Raw genomic sequence first — 19,651 nt, 5'->3', positions numbered from 1 at the left:
GGCTGGCTGAATATCATTAAATATCAAGCTCAGAGCACATAATAGACAATTCGAAAAAATAAAGAAATATTTATTGAATATAGTCTTAATGTCCCTATGCTCATTTCCATTATGCTGTATTCAAAAGCAATCCGATTCATAGTCATATAAACATATTTTATTAATGGCACCATGAAATGCTTTAGTTGAAGGCTTTCAAATAACCATAAAAGCGTTGCATCTGAAGCCGAGAGTAGTCTGTTTGAACCATTCTCACTCCGCGAATAGTAAACAAGCACATAAACTAAACCGTACATCAACACGACTGTCGTCTCAGAGCGGTCCGCGGCTTACGATTAGCGCACGGCTCGCCGCGTAAGAAAAACAAGCTTTATCATATTTATTTGATTATTTTAATGCCGCGCGAAAATAGCGGAATGGAGTTTGACAGTCTCAGCGAGCCGCGGCCTCTTCGTTCAGAGAACGTGGGCGAGCTCCTGAAGCGGATTAAAACCAAGGCGACGGAGCTGAAACGGAACCGCAATCGGGCGCCGCTGTGTTCTCCCCTACCAGTCTCCTGCAGATGTGCCGCGGAAAGTGCTCGCGTTCGCCAGTTTAAACAAAGACAAATGCCCAATGACATTCGTGAGTCTTCAGCCCCCTCCGACCCAAACCTAACCCTGTAGTCTCTGCTTCCAAGAACACCCCGGGAAAGAGATCTTTCCAGAACATGCCAGCCCATTCGCGTTTATGGCAAAGAAAAGTAAGCGATTGCAAATGCCTTTTGACACAGATTGTGCCTAGAACTGTTCATCTTGCGTGTGTGCGGATAAGTTGTATAACAGATAATGACATCCTGAAATTATACGAGTGAGACTCTGCAGTCTTATTTACTGGGAGGGGTGTGTTTTTACGGGGTCGAGAAATTCAAGTTTTATTGCTGGTTAAGTAAATGCTTCTTAGCAACAACAGCCAGAACTGGTTTCATGACGATAGTCAGTTCACCATAGTAGACATAGACTGACAAACTGTGGCCAAAAAATGTTACCTGAAAATGTTAGCTGCTGCGTTTAGTAGTAACAAACTGTAGCTTTAAAAATAAAAGGTAGATACCTCTTTATTTTACCGCCGGTTAATTGCCTAGTATTTACTGAGCGAATACCAGTTACTTACCTATGTCTAATTAAGTAACTATTTCGATTTCAGAAGAAAGCACTTGGAAACAGGCTGTAAAATGTACTTTCATAGTACTTAAGTTTATTTTGTTGTACAGTACTTACCGACTTTGTTTCACAGTACTTACCTCTGAGATCAAAATAGTTACCAAAAGGGTTATCGAAGTTTTTGCACTTGCACACTGACTGGTTTTATCACTGACATTGAATTCCCCTCAGGTGGTTTATAGGTTAAAAGATAAATAATTGACTTACAAAGGTGTCAAGATAAAAGCGGCCATGTTGACTTGACACAATAATAATATAGGACTGACATAATCTGTGGTGGGTGAGCCTGGCCTACAGTACTACAGTACAGAATTATCACCTCAGACCAACGAGGCACAAAGTCTCATCCAGTGTTATTCATTAGTCATGCGGTCAAACCATAAACACAGCGTACCGTCATCAGCAATTACATTGTGGCGCCTGATACCACCTGGAGTGACTTATGTGAACGTTAAGGTTAATGTTTGTGGTCATTTTAAATCTTCTCGAACACTTCTGCTCTCATGATTCCTGAACCTTGCTGCTCACAAGCCATTAAAACAACATTGAGGTCTGGAAACTTGCATGCAAGCAGTTTTGGATATGCCTGGATTAGAGTTTTTAAAGAGTCGCGGAGAATGCGAAAAGTGCTATTAGAACTGATAAGTATTTCTGCAAAAACCATTTGCCCCACAGGTATTAAGGCTGGTCCGAAATTGTTACTCCTGTACGTTTAGGAGCTTGAGTTCTCTTTAATTAATGCCTTTAGCCAGTGGTATTTATACTCGATAGTCTGAAGTGCAATTATGGTTTTGAAATGCTGTCCAAGTCGCATTTACCAAGCAGGAAGCACATCAACATGGGAAATATCCACACTTCAAATGAAACTGGATTTTCCAGCCAAAACCCTTGGAAGTGTTTGAGCTTCATTGATTGGCATTAAGTGACTGGGTGTGACCGACTCAAAGCAGAGGGATGGAGGGAGGGAGGGATGGAGAGAGAGAGAGAGAGAGAGAGAGAGAGAGATAATGTATAAAATAAGGACATTTTTGAACTGTAGGGAGCAGTAGTAGCCTTTAACAGAAACATATTGGCAGTGGTTTTTACAGTGCGTTGAGGGAGTTTCTCTGCAGCTGTTAGAGTGCTTAATCTTCTTGAGTTTAAAATGCTGAAAATGATAGAAATATTGGGAGACAGTTTTAGTGTGACACATGCATGCATTGTGCAGCATCTTTAAATCACATCATTATCTAAAATCAACTATCTGAGTTTTAAAATTAGCACACTGTGTCTGGGTGGCTCTGTGAGGGGGGAAACAACCTTGGGAACGTTTTTGGTTTTCAGATATTTATAAACCATTTACTAATGTACTTATTTCAATGTGAAATTGTAATATACAAGAGTAAAGCGGGAGCAATGTGTTTTGGCTGGAATTGTATATGAGCAAAATAATAATCATGAGAAAATAATAATATGTATAGGTTTGAAAGTAATGTTAGGGTAATGTACAGGCATAGGTGTAACATGAGTGTACAGCACTGTAAGTGTGGGACTGGGAGTTAAATAAGTTATGATATGTGGGAGGAAAGTTTGTTGAATATATGGGAGAAAGTTATGTAGTGTTCACCTGCATTAATGATGTGTACACAGTAACATTTCCAGTGTTAAATGAACTCTGATGCTATATGCACTATATGTGGTCCTGCTCTGGTCCAGACCATACAGTATGTTAGAGGTAAATTAACACTGGGCATTTTATTTTGTATAAAAATAAAGTTCAAAGTTCCCTGATAATATCCTATGAAGGTGTTTTTGCACTCTGCTTCTCTTTTAAACAATGAGATTATTGAGGTATAGTATACTCTGCATGCAATAATCAGTGCGGTAATGCATTGGAAATGTGCAGGAATGTGTGGTAACCCATGAGTTACAGAGCCTACAGAGATCTGGGGTAAGACGTGGAGGTGCCCCTACAGTATATTAATGCAGAATAACGCAGTCAGAATAAGCTCCTCTCCACAATCACTCCACTCTGACTCTTCGCAAACAGGGAACGGAGGGCTTTCAGTGTATTTCCAATGTACTAAATTGTCTTCATTTTAAAGAAGAGGGTTAAATTAACAGATTTGTGTCATCACCGAGCTGCTCTCAGGAGTTCAACATCAGGGGGTCTCACCCCTGTTTGAGTCAATACCAATGAGCAAACATAAGTATGATGAATATTAATATTATGAGAATATTATTATTTTTCTTGACAGTAGAGAAGAAAAAAAAAAAAAGACCAAATCACTGGTCCAAAGGTTGAGTCATGTGTCAGTGACTATTATAAGTGTTAGGGGACACACGTTATCCACTTTTACATGTTGCATTTTTGTTTTAATGGATTCAGAGTGACGATTTATGCCACAGTCACAAATCCAGACCTTTTCCACTTTAAAAAAATCTAACTGTTTGACAACGCTGACCTTAATATTTAGGAAAACATTTTCATTACGGCCACAGTTATTCCGTTTGACGCTGCCAAAAACGACATCGCTCTGTTGAAAAGACAACAAACAGGGCCAATATTTAGATGGCAAATAACTGTCTTTTCCCTTTTTGAAAGCAAAGATGATCAGCAATCATACCTCCCCCCCACCCCACACACAGACATTTTACAACCGAGCCATTTAGATACCGCAATGGCCGTACACACACTTCTATTTGTTGCAACACCTCAAACAAACATCTGCAGCACGTTACCGAAAAGCACACAACGAACTGAACAGCTACGTGTTAGAGCGGCGCTGACATCGTATCATCCTTCACTTAGTCTCGCATCGCTTCAAATTCTGATATGTTTTGTTGACAATTAGCGGCGGGGCGGCGAATCCCTGCCCTCATCGCAAACATCAGCTCCCGCGCAAGCTTATTTCCCTTATTAACAAAACAAACACTGCTGCTCTTATCGGACAGAAAATAAAACATTTATTCACTGTTGACATGAGATTATTTTTTGCGTTCCTTACAGATAACAACCAGCTCTGGCAACGAATTCCTGCTCCAAGCTGACAATTATACAACAATATGTAAATGGCATGATGCTATTAAAAAAACAGTCGACAGTCTGGTGAGTAGTCTTTTTTTTTTTATCGGTTTCTCTTATTTTTGAATTCCCCCTTCATTGATTTGCATAATCTGATTAAAATTCATTTGCAGAACATTCATGAATTCACACATACGCTATTGTACAGTTACCTGCTTTTCCCCTATCTTAATGAGGATGGACGTGATAATGCGACAGTTTTACCAGGGGTGGAAGTGATATGATACACTGCTTAAGATGTGGAAATATTCCTTCTTATTGTGTATTCCAAAGGCAAGGGGAAAAGAAGGCGTCTTTCCTGGGAAACTCACTCTCCGGAAGTCAAACAGCTCAGAAATTCTGCCCAGACCCAGACATGACTTGCCCGTCACCAAGGAACCCAAACCGGAAAAAAGGCGGTCACTCAGTAAGTAGGAAGAATGCCTTAAAATCCAACCCTGTCAAATCCTGCACATGTTAAGGAAGACATGTAATTTAATCTGTAGCCAGGGTGCATAACATTAGATTTAGCTCCACCATGGTGTTGAGTGATGTAAACATGTTCACTTAACTTAGATAAACATGAATTCTGTCAGGTGGAAGACTTTCAATAGGATACAACATACAGTTGGTGTACAGTATCTCAAAAAAAAAAGGAAAAAAGAAAGAAAAAGTGTCAAATATCACAAACTCGGCATACCCAAACCATATTATATAAGTACATAATTAAGTCAGAGAGTCTGAGTTACATAAACAAATATGAACATTTATATGCCAATTTCCTCCCAATTAATGAAAGATAGGTAATAGATAGAGATATCCAAGGCTGTACAGCAACACAAATTTAAGTCTATGAAGTAAATTAATAATAACATTATTTACTTTTTTATTTATAAGTGACTGCACAGTGGCTTTCATGACATTGATGACCTTTTAACTTAACTATATGTTTACACACACAATTAAGGTACAACTGTAGTGCCCCATCAGGAAATCAGAAATGTTTATTTAAACCCCCTTCACTTGTTTTCTTTCAAACTCTTCTTCTTTTTTTTTGGCAAAATATGGAATTTGTACAACCTTGTACAGTATGCTTTCTGTCAGATCAACATAGCCTCCCAGAATCAGGCGAAATCACTAAAAGCCTTCAAATTATAAACGAAAAGCTGAAAGCTTTGTGTTTACAGTCCCTCCAAACACAAGATGATCTGACACACAATTGCACGGGCTCCATCTAAACATGTCGTTTTTTGCATAAATGCCACAGCTGAGCGAAACCGCAGATGTTTGACAGATCCTGATGCTTTTAGCCAACAGACAATACGCTGTGAAAGCGCACGTCGCAATTCACAATATTAAATGTTTACATGCGTACAGTTTCATTAATCTTTTCAAAAAATAATCACCCGCAACAATACACAAACACCACATAACAATGCCCCGCAAAAAGGCCTCTCTTTTATCAGCGGCCTAAATGTAAGAAAGCCAAAATGTGTGTTCAGCTACAGTACGTTACTGCGCGTGTTGTGATTGTGTAGTGCCTGGGTGTCAGAATTCAGGCCTGGAGAGCCACAGGGTGTCTCACCGCCAGCAAGTCATTGAAGTCATTGATTGGCTAAAGAATCCACACACCATACACACTGTATGTAGAATTGTACCCCTAGCCAGCAATATATACAAAATTCATCTGTACCTTTTTTTTGCTTGGAAAGTGTACTCATTTGTACCCAACAGAACATTACATTACATTTCAGGATACATTTGGGCGATGTGATCCTTGAAGAACAAAAAAGCACCTCTAATTTATTTTACTTTATTTCTGAGACTGTAGTACTAAATAATTACATACAATCCATTTAGAAATTTTCCTGAAGCAATTCATAGATACAACAGCAGCACCCAACCTGGAAATTAAACTGTAAATGAAGCCCAGTTTACTACAAATTTCATCACGCTGTAAAAAAAAAAAGCTGTAAAATTACAACAACACTGCTGCCAGTAAATTACTGTAAAATTGTACAGGAAAATTGTTTTACAGTGTAGACATGCAAGCTCACATGCAACCATGCATTCTTTTTTATTTATAAAAAAGATATTTACTGTTATCATGCTTCTATGGTTTGTTAAAAATGATTTATCTAATGCACTGTACATTTTACAATTATTTACTGACAGCAGAGTTGCCAGTAAAGTAATGTAACTTTACAGCAATTTCCTACAGTGTACAGTGGCACCAAACTGTAAGGTCTTAATTGGCAGCTGATTGAAAGGAAACCACAAAGAGCTGCAGACAGCAGGATTTAAAGTTTGACACCCCTGGTTTAGAGGGAAGCGTTTTGTAAGTTACTGTGGAGTCCTGATAACGATCGCCTTAAATTACCACAAGCACAAGCATTCTGTTCTTATCGGTAAGGTCAGCGACATTCCTCTACATTGTTAGTTTGGAACAGCTTCAGTAGCAGAGAAGCCCTTCTGAAGTTTTGATGGTGATACCGAGAAGCACTTCTTGCAGAGGTCAGTTGTTCCCGGTCTGGTGGGAAACTGTTTACGCGCAATGAAAACAAAAGCAAACGCCTCTCAGAATCATGGGAATGCCTTTTCTCCCAACTATTACTGTAAACCAGTCAAGACATCGCTATTCCTGAGCCCAGTGCTCTGTTTCTGTTCTCTCCCAGTCACATGTGGAAATACTTTACCTTTCGCACACTGTTGACTGGACAAGTGTAAAGCAAAGCACAAGACAATAGAAGCAAAGTGGAAAAACAATTAGTGTTGATGTTATCCTCTAAAACAGGGCTGTCAGCTCAGGTCCTGGAGGGCTATAGTGTCGGCAGGTATTTGTGGTTTTCTTTCAACACAACAACCACACATTGACAGGTACAAAGGGAAACAGAAACCGTTCAATGTATCTGTGGTTGTGATTGGACATAACAATCAACAGGCAAATTAAATCTCACGTATTTATGGAATCAGTTTCATATTTTACTGTGATTTTGTTATATGAGTGAAGCCGCATCTCTTATTGGAAATAAAGGGCATTTCTATGCTTTGTTTCTCCCACATTTTCCCATTTGATTTTAATTCTACAGGCTTCATTGGGAGATTGTTTGTGAAGTGTCATATTTGTTTGGTGGAAATATACAGTGAATCTGTTTTACGAATCTAGATGAAAGGCAGATAAAGTCAATTTGAGGGTTGCCGTGAAATAATTTTGCATTATTATTTTAATTTTTTTTCCCTCCTGCAAAGCATGGATCTAATCATATGTCCTCACAGGAGAACACGTCTAAATGTTAAAGACAAGAATAAGGACTGTGCCACATTATATTTCAGCTAAGCAAATGCGTTTGAAATAAATTGGTTTTGCTCTACACATGATGCGAGGCAGTCAATAGTGCTTTACCCCTGATTTGCACTGTCAATACACATTGGTCCAGTTCAGATGCCCTTTAATTGATAGCACTTCAAAAACAGCCAATACTTCCTACATACGTTAAAAGCACTCTAGTGTACACTGGTGGTAATTAATTATTGCTTAACTCCTGGGATGGTAGCTTTGTAAATTGAGGGCAAGTGTGTTAGAGGTGGAGGGTTGGAGGGGGTAGGTTATTGGAAGAAATACTTTGTATTCATTTAAAGAAAATTATGTGCAAACATCCTTGGGAAAAATACGGTAATTAAAAGGAAAGGCTAATTTTATTTTAATGGGTAAGTCTGCACCCCCTTCTTTAAAGGGAATCAGATTTATGAGTATCATAAGTAGTCTTAGAACCTTCCATGGCTTATAAAGCCTGATCCCAAGTTCTCCGTCTTTTCCTCTGCAGTGTACAGTACCTCAAGAAGCATACAAAGGCCTATGAAACACGTTTTGAAACAGCTTATGAAATAATTGTATCATTTTAGATACAATAGATACTTCCGCAAGGTGTTTCCACTAAAATACTTACATAATCATGAGCATGCATATCTAATTGGAGCTAAAATTATGAACACACACTTAACAGCCATTATAAAATATCTACTCGCTCTGGCCTTGTTTTCCCATGTAGCTAACTTTAAGCTTCCTTTAGCAATCAAAATCTGACAAAAGTCTAAAATTAATGTATAACATCAGTTAAATTTCAATATTGTAACTGAAAAGAGGTAGTACTATGCCCTTATTTTATTACTTCATTACTTTTGGGACAATTTATTCTTATTTATTCAATAACCCAGTTTTCATAAAAAGTAAAAGGTCCTCCCCTAACAGACTGATACAGTACATTTTCTGGTACAGTGTAAGTTTTTCACACCTGATATTTCACATCTGATCACTGCTGAGTGCTGAATAGACCACAAAGACAAAATAACATTCAAAGTGTTCATTATTGCAAGCATTGTGTCCACTATTGAAGGTTATGGTTCAAGATAAAAACACTTGTTTACGATATTGTTAATTTATTATTGGATATGTATGTGTTTACTATGAGTTATTGCACGTCATATGGAGTTTTGAGCTTGTAAGACACAGATACGACACTATTCTTAATATTCAAGGGTTAAATTATTATATGTAGAAGAATGGGCTCAATTCAAAGTGTGCTTCCTCCATTTTGTCTTTCTAAACAATGATGTGTTGGACAGCCTCAGGGTGCATGTAGCACACAGATCCTTATCTGTAATAGCATTAATGAGAGCTCAGTGGACACAATGTGCATACAACCCTTGGATCTAGGGACAGTGATCAATCCAGGGCATCAACTAACTCATATGCATACATGCCAGTCTCCCTCCCAAACAAATATCTTAAAATGTATTGTGTTGATGGTACAAATTTGATATGTTGCATACATGAATGTCAAAAGTGCTAGTTCAAAGTTCAAAGTGTATTTGAAGGTATTGATTTTGGTCTGTTTCTCTCAAATGCATTTGGTTTAATTTGCTTGCAAAAAATGTTCTGTCCTCAGGCAAAAAAAATAAAAAATGGTGGGATCCATGCTTTTTTGTGGAGGGGGGGGGGTGGAGGTTTTCAAATGATCACATGCCAGAACGTAACATTAACCCTCCATGGACAAGTGTGCAAGAAACAACTTGGATGTTGCCTCTTCTTTGTCAGCCAATTACTTTTGTGTGTGGTTGTTGCTGTCGTGGATTGTTGTGGTTTGACAATATAATAGAAGTAATGAATTGAAATTAAATTAAAGTTATGAAATTAAATTTTCAAATGTTTTCATGATAGTATTGCATGATATTATTTCATGGTAGTCATCAGGATAGTATAATCATAATTCATTTGGCAGCCTTTATTTCCTGCGTCTTCTTATAAATTTGAGGTGTCTTCACAAGATCACCTGACGCACCTGCTTTTGATTCGAGTATCTATGGTTTTGTTATGTTACTCAAAAAAACCTATGTATTACAGATCATTATTTTCGAATTCTGCTTTGGTTACAATTGGAGTGAATTCCATTTTCCTACACTGTGGTGTACTTTAAGGACAGTTTAAGGGTTCAAGAGCTTTGATAAGTAAATTCCATGACTGTTTTGGTCAGTCGTAATTCTAAAATACCCGAGGTTGTTCTCCAATCTCCATTTCTCGCCCGCTCTAGTCAAGCTGAACTACAGCGCATCGGACAGTGCAGACAAAAACGGGGTGAAGAACCGGCTGAAGAAGTTCATCTCCAGGAGGCCCTCCATGAAAACACTGCAGGAAAAAGGCATTATCAAAGGTGAGGAGGTCCTGTCCCTGGTTCCTCAGTCTGGAACTGCTTTCACATGACCAGTGTTGAAACGCTCAACATGACGTCAAGCCATTAAATTCCTATGGAGGGAGTGTTGAAGCCCGACTTGGCAGCAACACTAAGCCTGGAGTAGCGCCCAGCTGAAAATAAAGCCAATTTGAGTGCCATCAGGGTTCAAATTGTATAAACATTGACCTTGTTTGAAGAGGACCTTTTCTAGCATGTCCAGTGTAGGGGCATATCAATGTTGGGGATATGGCCCTACACCAGTCACGCTACCTAGCAACACTGACAGAGCCGTTTCATGTAGACTACATAACTAACTGAATTACCCCTGTTAGTTTCTTGATATTTTGGTATATGGTACTATACTGGTACTATATATTTGGTACTCAATATTATTTGTTTTCACAAAGAGAGTAAACAATTTAGCCTTTTATAACTGCAGACAACCTACTACTTTCTTTAATTGTTGCGGCCTGTTACAGTTAAATGAACCAACAGCTTCCTGGATTGGTGACGACAACAAAAGCTTCAACCACTGGCGGCACTCAATTCCTCTGATGTGTTGTCAATGCCTTACTTGGCGTTTAACATAGAGTTTGATGCTGATCGTGTGAAAGCAGCTTGAGAGTGCCATAGCACTGACAGTGGAGCACTGCTGGAGAGCAAGGGCAGTGCAAAATCTGACTGTTCGGTTGCTTTGTCCTTAGCCAAAACTGGGTTCAAATAGTATTAGTTGGATAGAAATAATTGGGGGCAGCTTGTAGCCTAGTGGTTAAGGTCCATGACTGGGACCTGGAAGGTTGGTGGTTCAAGCCCCGATCCACACAGCTGTTGGGCCCCTGAACAAGGTTCTTAACCCTGCATTGCTGTTGGGTCCCTGAACAAGGCCCTTAACCTGTATTGCTCCAGGGGGGATTGTCCCCTGCTGAGTGTAATCAATTGTAAGTCGATTTGGATAAAACCGCCAGCTAAATAAGAAATTATTATTTTCAATACTTTTGTGTGCTATTCTGATCTTGGTGCATTTCAGCCTACAAAGAGGAGTAGATGGGCAGGGTTTATACTTTTTGGATCTTTTCATTAGTTCCAATGCAACAGGCAAGATTTGTCATATTAACCTTGCAGGAAAGTATTTTAATCCAAAAAAAATACTATTTGAACCCAGGTCTGTCCGTAAATATGGGCAGGCATTCTCCTTTCACCCTTAAATACATCAATGTGTATTGATTTAAAAGACTGTTAGATGATGTTTCAGAATCAAATTATTTTAATACTTGCTTCAATTCATTGTTCAGTTGATACCAATATACATTGGGGTCGCTTTAGTCACCTTGGAGCGTGCTGTGAGAGGATGACCACAACTCTGACTGGCACCAAGGAAACATAACAGCTTCCACACTAAAACATACTTTAACCTGCCTGTAGTGGTTAAGGTACATTGGGACCTGCAAGGTCGGTGGTCCGATTCCCGGTCTAGCCACAATAAGATCCGCACAGCCGTTGGGCCCTTGGGCAAGGCCCTTGCTCCAGGGGAGGATTGTCTCCTGCTTAGTCTAATCAACTCTACATCACTCTGGAGAAGAGTGTCTGCCAAATGGCATTAATGTAATGTAATGTAACCTCATATTCATTGTTTCATTTCTAATCCAAGGTGCTGGAGCGCAGAGCATTTAATTGTAGCTGAAATTGTTACACCAGTCATAGCTGACATGCTTGTAAGCACGTTACTTCCGGCCAACCAAACCTGCGTACCACAATGCTTATTACAGGGAAGATATTCCTTCATAAACAACCTGGGAGTTAGATGACAGACTGACAGTATACACACACCGTCAGACCTGCGTAATTTACGGCTGCCATCAAAAAATTTTTTTGCACAGCTGTTCAAGACCAGCTAAATAAATGTCAGCTTTAAAACAACGGCTGCAATGATTCCATCATTATCTTTCAGGCTTACATTAATATTATGACCGCATCTATCAGGTTGGCCATCAATAATGAGTACCAGCTGTAAAGAACAAATTGGAGTGACATCATACAGTAGAGGATATGCTTCCATAGCAACCTGTTGCCTTAGCGAGGAGCACGGAAGGTGGAAGCCAGCAGAAAGAGTGTTCGGTATTGGAAAAGACAAAAGCAGGAAATGTAATGTACAGTTTACCGTGGGAACAATAAAATGCACTTTAGCACAGTGACTTTGCCAACCTCTCTGGCATTACAGTGCCTGATGCAGTATAATGGTTTGCTCTGGTCTTTTGCCAGCCACATTAACTACCAGGGACGGTACACTCTCAGAAAAAAAGGTGCAAAAAGTACCTAAAAAGGTACAAATACTTGTCACTGGGGTGGTACCCTATAGGTACAGTACACAAAATTGTACCCCAACCCAGCAGTGCATAATTCATTTTTTCTTGGTACTTATTAGTTCCTAAATACAACATGACTGTGCCTTCAGGGTACACTTGGGAACTCTGTTCCATAAAGAACAATGTACCTCCATTGAACATTTATTTGTGAGAGTGTAGCAACAACCTGCATTTTCTGTTTTGGATGACGCAAGATTATATGCGCAATCACAGAGACCCCCACCCTGGCTTGTCTGTTTTGCAAGTTCCCAAACGGCAGATCTTTTAACTGCTGATAGAAGTTTTGTAACGTCAGCTACAATGTTGCAGACAGCGTCAAAGCTCGATGTCGGAGGAAGTTGCCACCCCTTGGGACCACTTCTGGTCATGTGACATACAGTATACTGTTATGTCACCAGTGTCATTATGCTTGTCACTATATGCTTCAGTGATGTTTATAGATACTTACAATATAGGCCAAGGTCATTATTTAATGCCATTAAAGGTGTTATGATGACCCAATTCAAGCAAAATTGTACAAAATAAGTTCAGTCTACAGACCTATCTACCAGAAACAATATCCAACTGACATCAGCGGACCAAAGCTGTGCATGTTTCTTAGTCTGTGTATTTCTGTGTAGATTTTTCATTGTAAGCAGTGTAACATAAGCCAAAACATATTTAAGGATACTTTATCCGTTACTGGAATATAAAAGTATCATCTTTGAGTTTGACCGTATATTAAATTAACCCTTAAATTACATATTTTCTGACTATGGATGGGATCAAAGTGAGCAACTATTATCGTTATAATTCTGTTTCTATTTTACAGTCATAATTGTAATTATGTTATGGGATAATTGTAAATATGTTATGTGGGAAAGTGATCTTGCTTATACTGTAATTAATTTATATATTTGTGGGTTGCCTTAATCCTCCAGATGTAACACAGCAGCCTGTGCCTGGAAAGTGCTGACGGCCTAGAGGTAGAACATTCTGGAAGCCACTGCATTAAAAGTGTCTATTTATTTCCCCTACCCTAATATTGACCGTCTTTGTCTGATGTTTGCATTGCTAGCGTGATGCTGACTTACTGTTGCAGCTTATCACGTTAGTTCTGCGTCTGTGGCACAACACAGAATGTCCACAGATGCCCCCGAGGTATTACAAACGACCGTTGAAAGGGAGTGTGGGAGTTTTCGCTGCGTTTGAATTGATAACAGCTGAGAGAAACGAGAAAAAAAATTAAATGCGTACAAATATGGCAAAAGAATGTGTGCTTTTGTTTAGCGCAGTGACACTTACGGGGGGAGGCTGGAGGTCTCTGGGAAAAAATGTTCGGAATAAAACAGCAAGCCTGTGATTCATCATTAGTTGTTATTATTAGGGAGTAAACAGTGTGTGACTTGGGACTCGGAGTCGCAATGTGAAGATCGTGGGGGAAAAACAAAACAGTGGGAGTCGGGAATTATCCCTCCGAAGATTCCCAAGCGGTCCGGCTGTAATAGTTTCCTTCCAATGAGCAGTGCTGTTAAAGATTTGCAAAAACCAAAAATAATATCAGTACTTACTTGCTCATCATTTTCCTAGTCAGGGTGATTTATATCTAATTTACCTCAGGCTTTTTTGCACGGACCAAGCCAGTACGCTAATATATCCCCATGTGATGTATGTTTGTATGCATTACTGCCTATTGTGTTTTACATTTATTCTATTGTCATTTTTGGATGTTGCTCTCTTGGCCAGGTCTCTCTTGGGAAAGAGACATTGTATCTCAATGGGATTTCCTGGTTGATTAAAGGTTAAATAAAAATGTAAAAAAAATAAGTATAAGTTCCCGTTCGGTATGTGCAAAATGATGTGACAAACCTGCTGGAGGACAGGCTGTCAAAAGGGAACCTTTCAAAGAGGTGGCAGAGAAACACGGAGCTGGGATGAACCGCTTGGCCTCAGGGAAACATCTAACCCCGTATGTGAATATCGATCGCTGTGAAAGACCTGGCAAAGCCCAGACAGCGCTCAAAGACTGACCTCCATGGGTACATAGAGGTCATTCACATCGCACAACCTTGTCAGAGAGAAAATAGTTAGTGTGGTTAAGTACAATTTGGCTGTGTATTAATGAAAAAAACTGTCTATATATATACACATTCCTGGCATTTACTGATACTATTTGAGCTGAAAGTGTTTGGGGTACAGTGTGGAGCAGTTTAGTGTGTGAATGCGTATGTGTGTTTTAATGTCGACATGATTTCACCTACCCAGGAAGCCTACGAATGGAAGTAAGCCGTTGGGTAAAATTGTGTAGTCACGTCACATGAATGTGTTCTGAATGTTGATACAATGTCCCATAATAATACAGATGATAACGGTGACATGACATATTGTTATTAATGTAAGAGCATTCTCTTTCGCAGATCGAATATTTGGATGTCACCTGCTGACACTTTGTCAAAGAGAGGGAACTACGATCCCCAGCTTCGTACAGAAGTGCGTTCAGGCAGTTGAAAAAAGAGGTTGGTACAAATACGAATTTATCAAATGTGAAGCAACATCTGAAATCCAGTATAAATCCAGGGGGAAACCATTTTAAACTGCACTTAAAGGTATGCTGCAAAAATAAGATTCTTTAAAAACAATTACTACTGTATATGTCGAGGTGAGCCAGGCAAGAGAGGCAAAGTAAGCAAATGAAATAGCAGTTTCCAACTGTACTGAAATACCATAAAACAATTATATATCTTTAACATTTTCATACTGCCTTTCCACCCTCCCTTTACCTGGGAGTCAGGTGTGAAGACACTGGCCAATCAGTAGCACTAATTACCCAGGAGAACAGAAAATCAGTTCTGGATTTAGATTTGAGGGTCAGAGTTGATCATCCCTGCTAGTGGGTCTCCAGAAATGATTTTCACACCCTTGATAAAGATGAGCTAGGAAACCGTATAAAATAAACAATACAGGAGAAGCAGGGAATACAGCTATTACATGGTCAAAGCATGTTAATATTGTATACTAATATGGTTGCTCTGGGAAAAAATATTTTGTTAATTTTATATTATTTTATGAATGTAATAATATATATTTTTTCAAATATCTGTTGGTGTTCTGCTGGTCTTTTTGCCATCTAGTAATAAAATGATGAATTGCCATTACTTTGGGGGAATCCTTTTTGAAAACATCTTATTCCTCTTCACATGACAAATAGGATGGACTCATAATTGGAACGTTCTGGAAGGGGAACTGATCTTAAGATGACGTGACTCTGATTCAGAACGCATCTGTAATGCGTTGGGAGAGCTTTCTCCTGGCTTTCTGAAATGTGTACAATGAGAAGAATGCTCCAATGAAAATGCATTTTGGACATGCACGGTCTAATTTTGAATTAACAGTATAGGAAAGTTAACTAAAAAATAATCTGTTACCTGGCAGCCAACACTTCATTTAATTTCATAAATCATCTAATTGGAGCTTGACATGCGGTATATGTGTATCTTTTGAAATTAAGCCAGAGGAAAGTTGTTGGCCGGCCCTGGTACACTGGAATCTAGTGGGCCACGGAAAGCTAATTGTCAAATCCTTTGTGCATACAATCAAAGCATTGCATGTTCACTGATCCAAACACGAACTGTAAGTACACCAAAACAATAGGAGCATCTTTTTACACTGAACAATGGGCCAATGCAAGGAGTTCTGGCCTGTCACCTGGTACAGTTTGGCGCCGGTCCATCCTTAATGAAGCCTTATCTTTCCTAGTTTAATCTTTCAGCAGATGTTTTCTTTCTTTTTTTTTTTTACCCCTGCTGTTGACATATTTTTGTTTGACAGGACCCAGTTCGAGGTTCCGATCTCTGTTTAAAAAAGAGTTGAGGTTGTTGGCTTTAAAAATTCCCTCCGTACATGTGTGATCAGCAGTTTTCCCAGGCTTTTCCGACTCCTTTGCCAGGCGAAAGGACTGACCTTTTGAGGCGAAGCGCTTTTTCATCACAAAAAATGTTCACTTTGATTCCCATCCCGTTTTGCATCCCCTTTCAGTCTGTTTACAGCCCTCTAAAAATGTGCATGAATTATATGTTTGTGTAACGGATTCTTTTTGTGGGTTTTGGTCGAATGTTTGCGCCGAACAATTAGTTATCTTTGGTTAAAATTACTGTGACCTGAAATATATGCCCCTAAAGGAATAAAGCTTTAAGCTTTTTTTCCCCTCCTTGTTCTTAAAACAAACAGGTCTGCCTGAAAACTGTTTGAGTGCTTCCAAGACTTGGCTCGCTTTTGGTACAGTACATGCACTACAAAAGTACCCATCTACAGAGGACAAATCAATGTAGGCTCATCAGAGTGGGAGTTATAAAATCACACACGCTTCCCAAACATGAAATTGATCAGATACTTTTTTTTGGGATAGCACATACACCTACATACAGTATTTACTGCTAGAAAGTTGTTGAAAACAAACCAAAATTGAAAAATAAAGGTGACTCTATATTCATGAAATAGAGTCAGAACAATACCAACTGTACAACAATACAAATGCTCACATTTTAATAGTTTAACACACCGGGTGTTAATTATTCTCCCTTGTGGTGGGACTTATTTTTTAGACTTATTGGTCTTCTGCTGCTATTGCCTATTTATTTGAGAGGTTTTATGCGTTGTGTGTTCAGAGATGCTCTTTTGCCTACCACTGTTGCAAAGTGTGGTTATTTGCATTGCTGTCACCTTCCTATCAGCTCTGACCTGCCTGGCCCATCTCCTCTGACCTCTCTCATTAACAACTCATTTCTGCCTGCAGAACTGCTGCTCACTGGATGTGTTTTGTATTTTGCAGCCTTCTCTGTAAACTCTAGAGACTGTTGCACGTGAAAATCCCAGGAGATCAGCAGTTTCAGAGATAATCAAACCATCTGGCACCAACAATCTTTCCACGGTCAAAGTCACTTAGATCACATTTGAAAAACATCAAAGTCTGAAAAACAGCTGAACTGGTTGACCTGGTCTGCATGCTTTTATGCAAATATTTGCGTTAAGAAGCTGGGGTACAGGTTTACCTAATAAAGTGCTCACTGAGTGTGTAATGCAAATGAGAGTTTCACTTCCACACCAGGTTAGGCAGTTTCCGTATTAAGTTTGTGAAAGGAGTGCCTGAACTGAACAGCAGAGGAAGTTAATGACAGGGTTTGCATATTCATAGAGACGGGTCAGGACTACGATTTCCAGAAGCGCGCTCAAGATATTTTGACTTTGACGGGAGAGGAAATTTGCGGAGATTTTGATTACATTGTAACGAGAGCGTTGGGGGGGGGGGGGTTTAACGTCTAGACGTTTCAAGGTTCAAAAGTATAACTTTGCCCGTGCCGATTATGTCAAACGAAGTCACTGAGAGTAAAACTTGTACCCTTCCGTTAATTTTCGAATCAACCAAGGCCTTCAGGACTCCCACTGGCGACTGCTTGTAAATATCAAACATCCGCTGGAGCACTAAAAGGACTTGGGCATTCGAGCATTAATGCGATTAAGAGACCAAGAGACTCCAGCCATCATATAGTATCTTATTTCACTCTGACAGAATGACACTGTGCGTCTCAACTCCCCGGTCCGCAGAAGCTCATCATTTTACTTGTCGTGTTATGCTCGGTAACATCCGATGGCCCTTCTGCCATTTGCAAATCCGTCCCTATTTATCAAAACTCTTTAAAGCACTCTTCGCCTTGATGCTGTCGTCTTTGGCTACCCCCAAGCAGTTGATTAAAGGCCCCCCAGAAAGCAGGCAACAATTTCAGATTGGGGTGGATGGAGGGGGGGGGGGGGTGTTGATTAGCAAAACATTGAGTTGCGTAAATGAATCCACAATCATCTTGGAAATGCACTGCATCAGATGCCTCCAACCTGCATGCATAATTAATGCAAGGCTTTTTCTATAGAAATACACAGGAGGGAATAAATGTTTATTTCAGAACTACATACCTGAGGTAAACGGCATAATTAACCAGCACACATGCGGTTAATCCCTGTTTCACTTTCAACTGCCAGAGTTCAAAGGCAACGCATGAGAAATGAAATGTTTTTTTGTTTCTTAAACCGGAGACACAGGAAAGCTCATGTAATTATATTTAAGTACATGAGAAATCAGCTGTCAAATATAGACTTTATGCAATCAAGCAATATGTAGCAACACATGCTTTCCTCCTTCTTCAGAAATGTTTGCTCCCCCAACAGAGCTGTCCTTATACAGTATAAACCGTGCCGAGGTCCCTGATTAACTTAATCTGAATCACCTCATCGTTCCTGGATGGACGTCAAAATGGCTCTACAGCCACAGAACAAGGAAAGGCACTAGAAATGGTCCTCTTATCTCCGGCCACACAGATAGCTGCACAATCTATCATGTGGAATGACAAAAAAAGATAATCTTATATCTTGCGATTTTCATGTGAAATATTTAAGACTAGATATATATAAGACTGGAGATAGAGTAGTTTCTCATGTAACCCATATTATGTCTGGGGTCAATTTGACCCCATTGAGGGTTTTACCAGTTCACTTTTTTTTTTCATGAAGATACTGTATTTTCCTAATTTGCGAATTTGGTGGGATTAAATATTGAATATGCAATAAACATAATGCTAGGTTCTCAAAAACCATGTGTCAACTCTCTGTGTGCTGTGTGTTTTTCTTTTATCCCATCTGTAATTTTATCACATAAATACAACCATTTTTATTTTTTATCTCAAATGTCTTTGTGGATGATTCTGGTGACACTTTCCGACTGTAACTTTCACTTACCTCAGGCTCAAAAATTAGATGTTTCTCTCAGATCTTTCGTACTTATGGGGCAATTTGACCCCAAACATAAAAGCGGTCATAAAACTTTAACATAATATGAGGGTCACACTCATTCTCTCTCTCTCTCTCTCTCTCTCTCTCTCTCTCTCTCTCTCTCTCTCTCTCTCTCTCTCTCTCTCTCTCTCTCTCTCTCTCTCTCTCTCTCTCTCTCTCTCTCTCTCTCTCTCTCTCTCTCTCTCTCTCTCTCTCTCTCTCTCTCTCTCTCTCTCTCTCTCTCTCTCTCTCTCTCTCTCTCTCTCTCTCTCTCTCTCTCTCAGTATCATGCGTCCTACATTAAAATCATTCCAGAAATAAAAACTGTAGGACCTTTTTGATTCTAATATATAGAGGTGATTTTCTGTTTTTGTACATGCTCAATGTTGCATCAGTAGTTCAGGCCACATCTTTGAAGAATCTGATACCACAACATTGTCTGACATTATTTTTAAGAACCAACAGGGCCAAATAACTACCTGGAGACAAGTTTAAATTCCCTACCTGGAGACATGTTTG

The 19,651-nt window shown here is 39.4% G+C and overlaps 1 protein-coding gene across 3 annotated transcripts in view; it reads left to right on the top strand.

Annotated features, from left to right (window-relative positions):
* The window catches only part of arhgap15 (Rho GTPase activating protein 15), a 126,215-nt gene that overhangs the window by 57,180 nt on the left and 49,384 nt on the right, over nucleotides 1–19,651 (top strand). For all 3 annotated transcript variants that reach the window (XM_061236772.1, XM_061236773.1, XM_061236771.1), the window contains 4 exons: nucleotides 4,192–4,290; nucleotides 4,540–4,672; nucleotides 9,834–9,953; nucleotides 14,734–14,832. In XM_061236772.1, coding sequence (XP_061092756.1) covers nucleotides 4,192–4,290; nucleotides 4,540–4,672; nucleotides 9,834–9,953; nucleotides 14,734–14,832 — 451 coding nt within the window. The remainder of the gene's footprint in view (nucleotides 1–4,191; nucleotides 4,291–4,539; nucleotides 4,673–9,833; nucleotides 9,954–14,733; nucleotides 14,833–19,651) is intronic.

Source organism: Conger conger, chromosome 3, assembly GCF_963514075.1.
Source record: "Conger conger chromosome 3, fConCon1.1, whole genome shotgun sequence".
Taxonomy (NCBI): domain Eukaryota; kingdom Metazoa; phylum Chordata; class Actinopteri; order Anguilliformes; family Congridae; genus Conger; species Conger conger.
The sequence above is the reverse complement of the archived record's forward strand: the minus strand, read 5'-3'. Positions and strand labels throughout refer to the sequence as shown.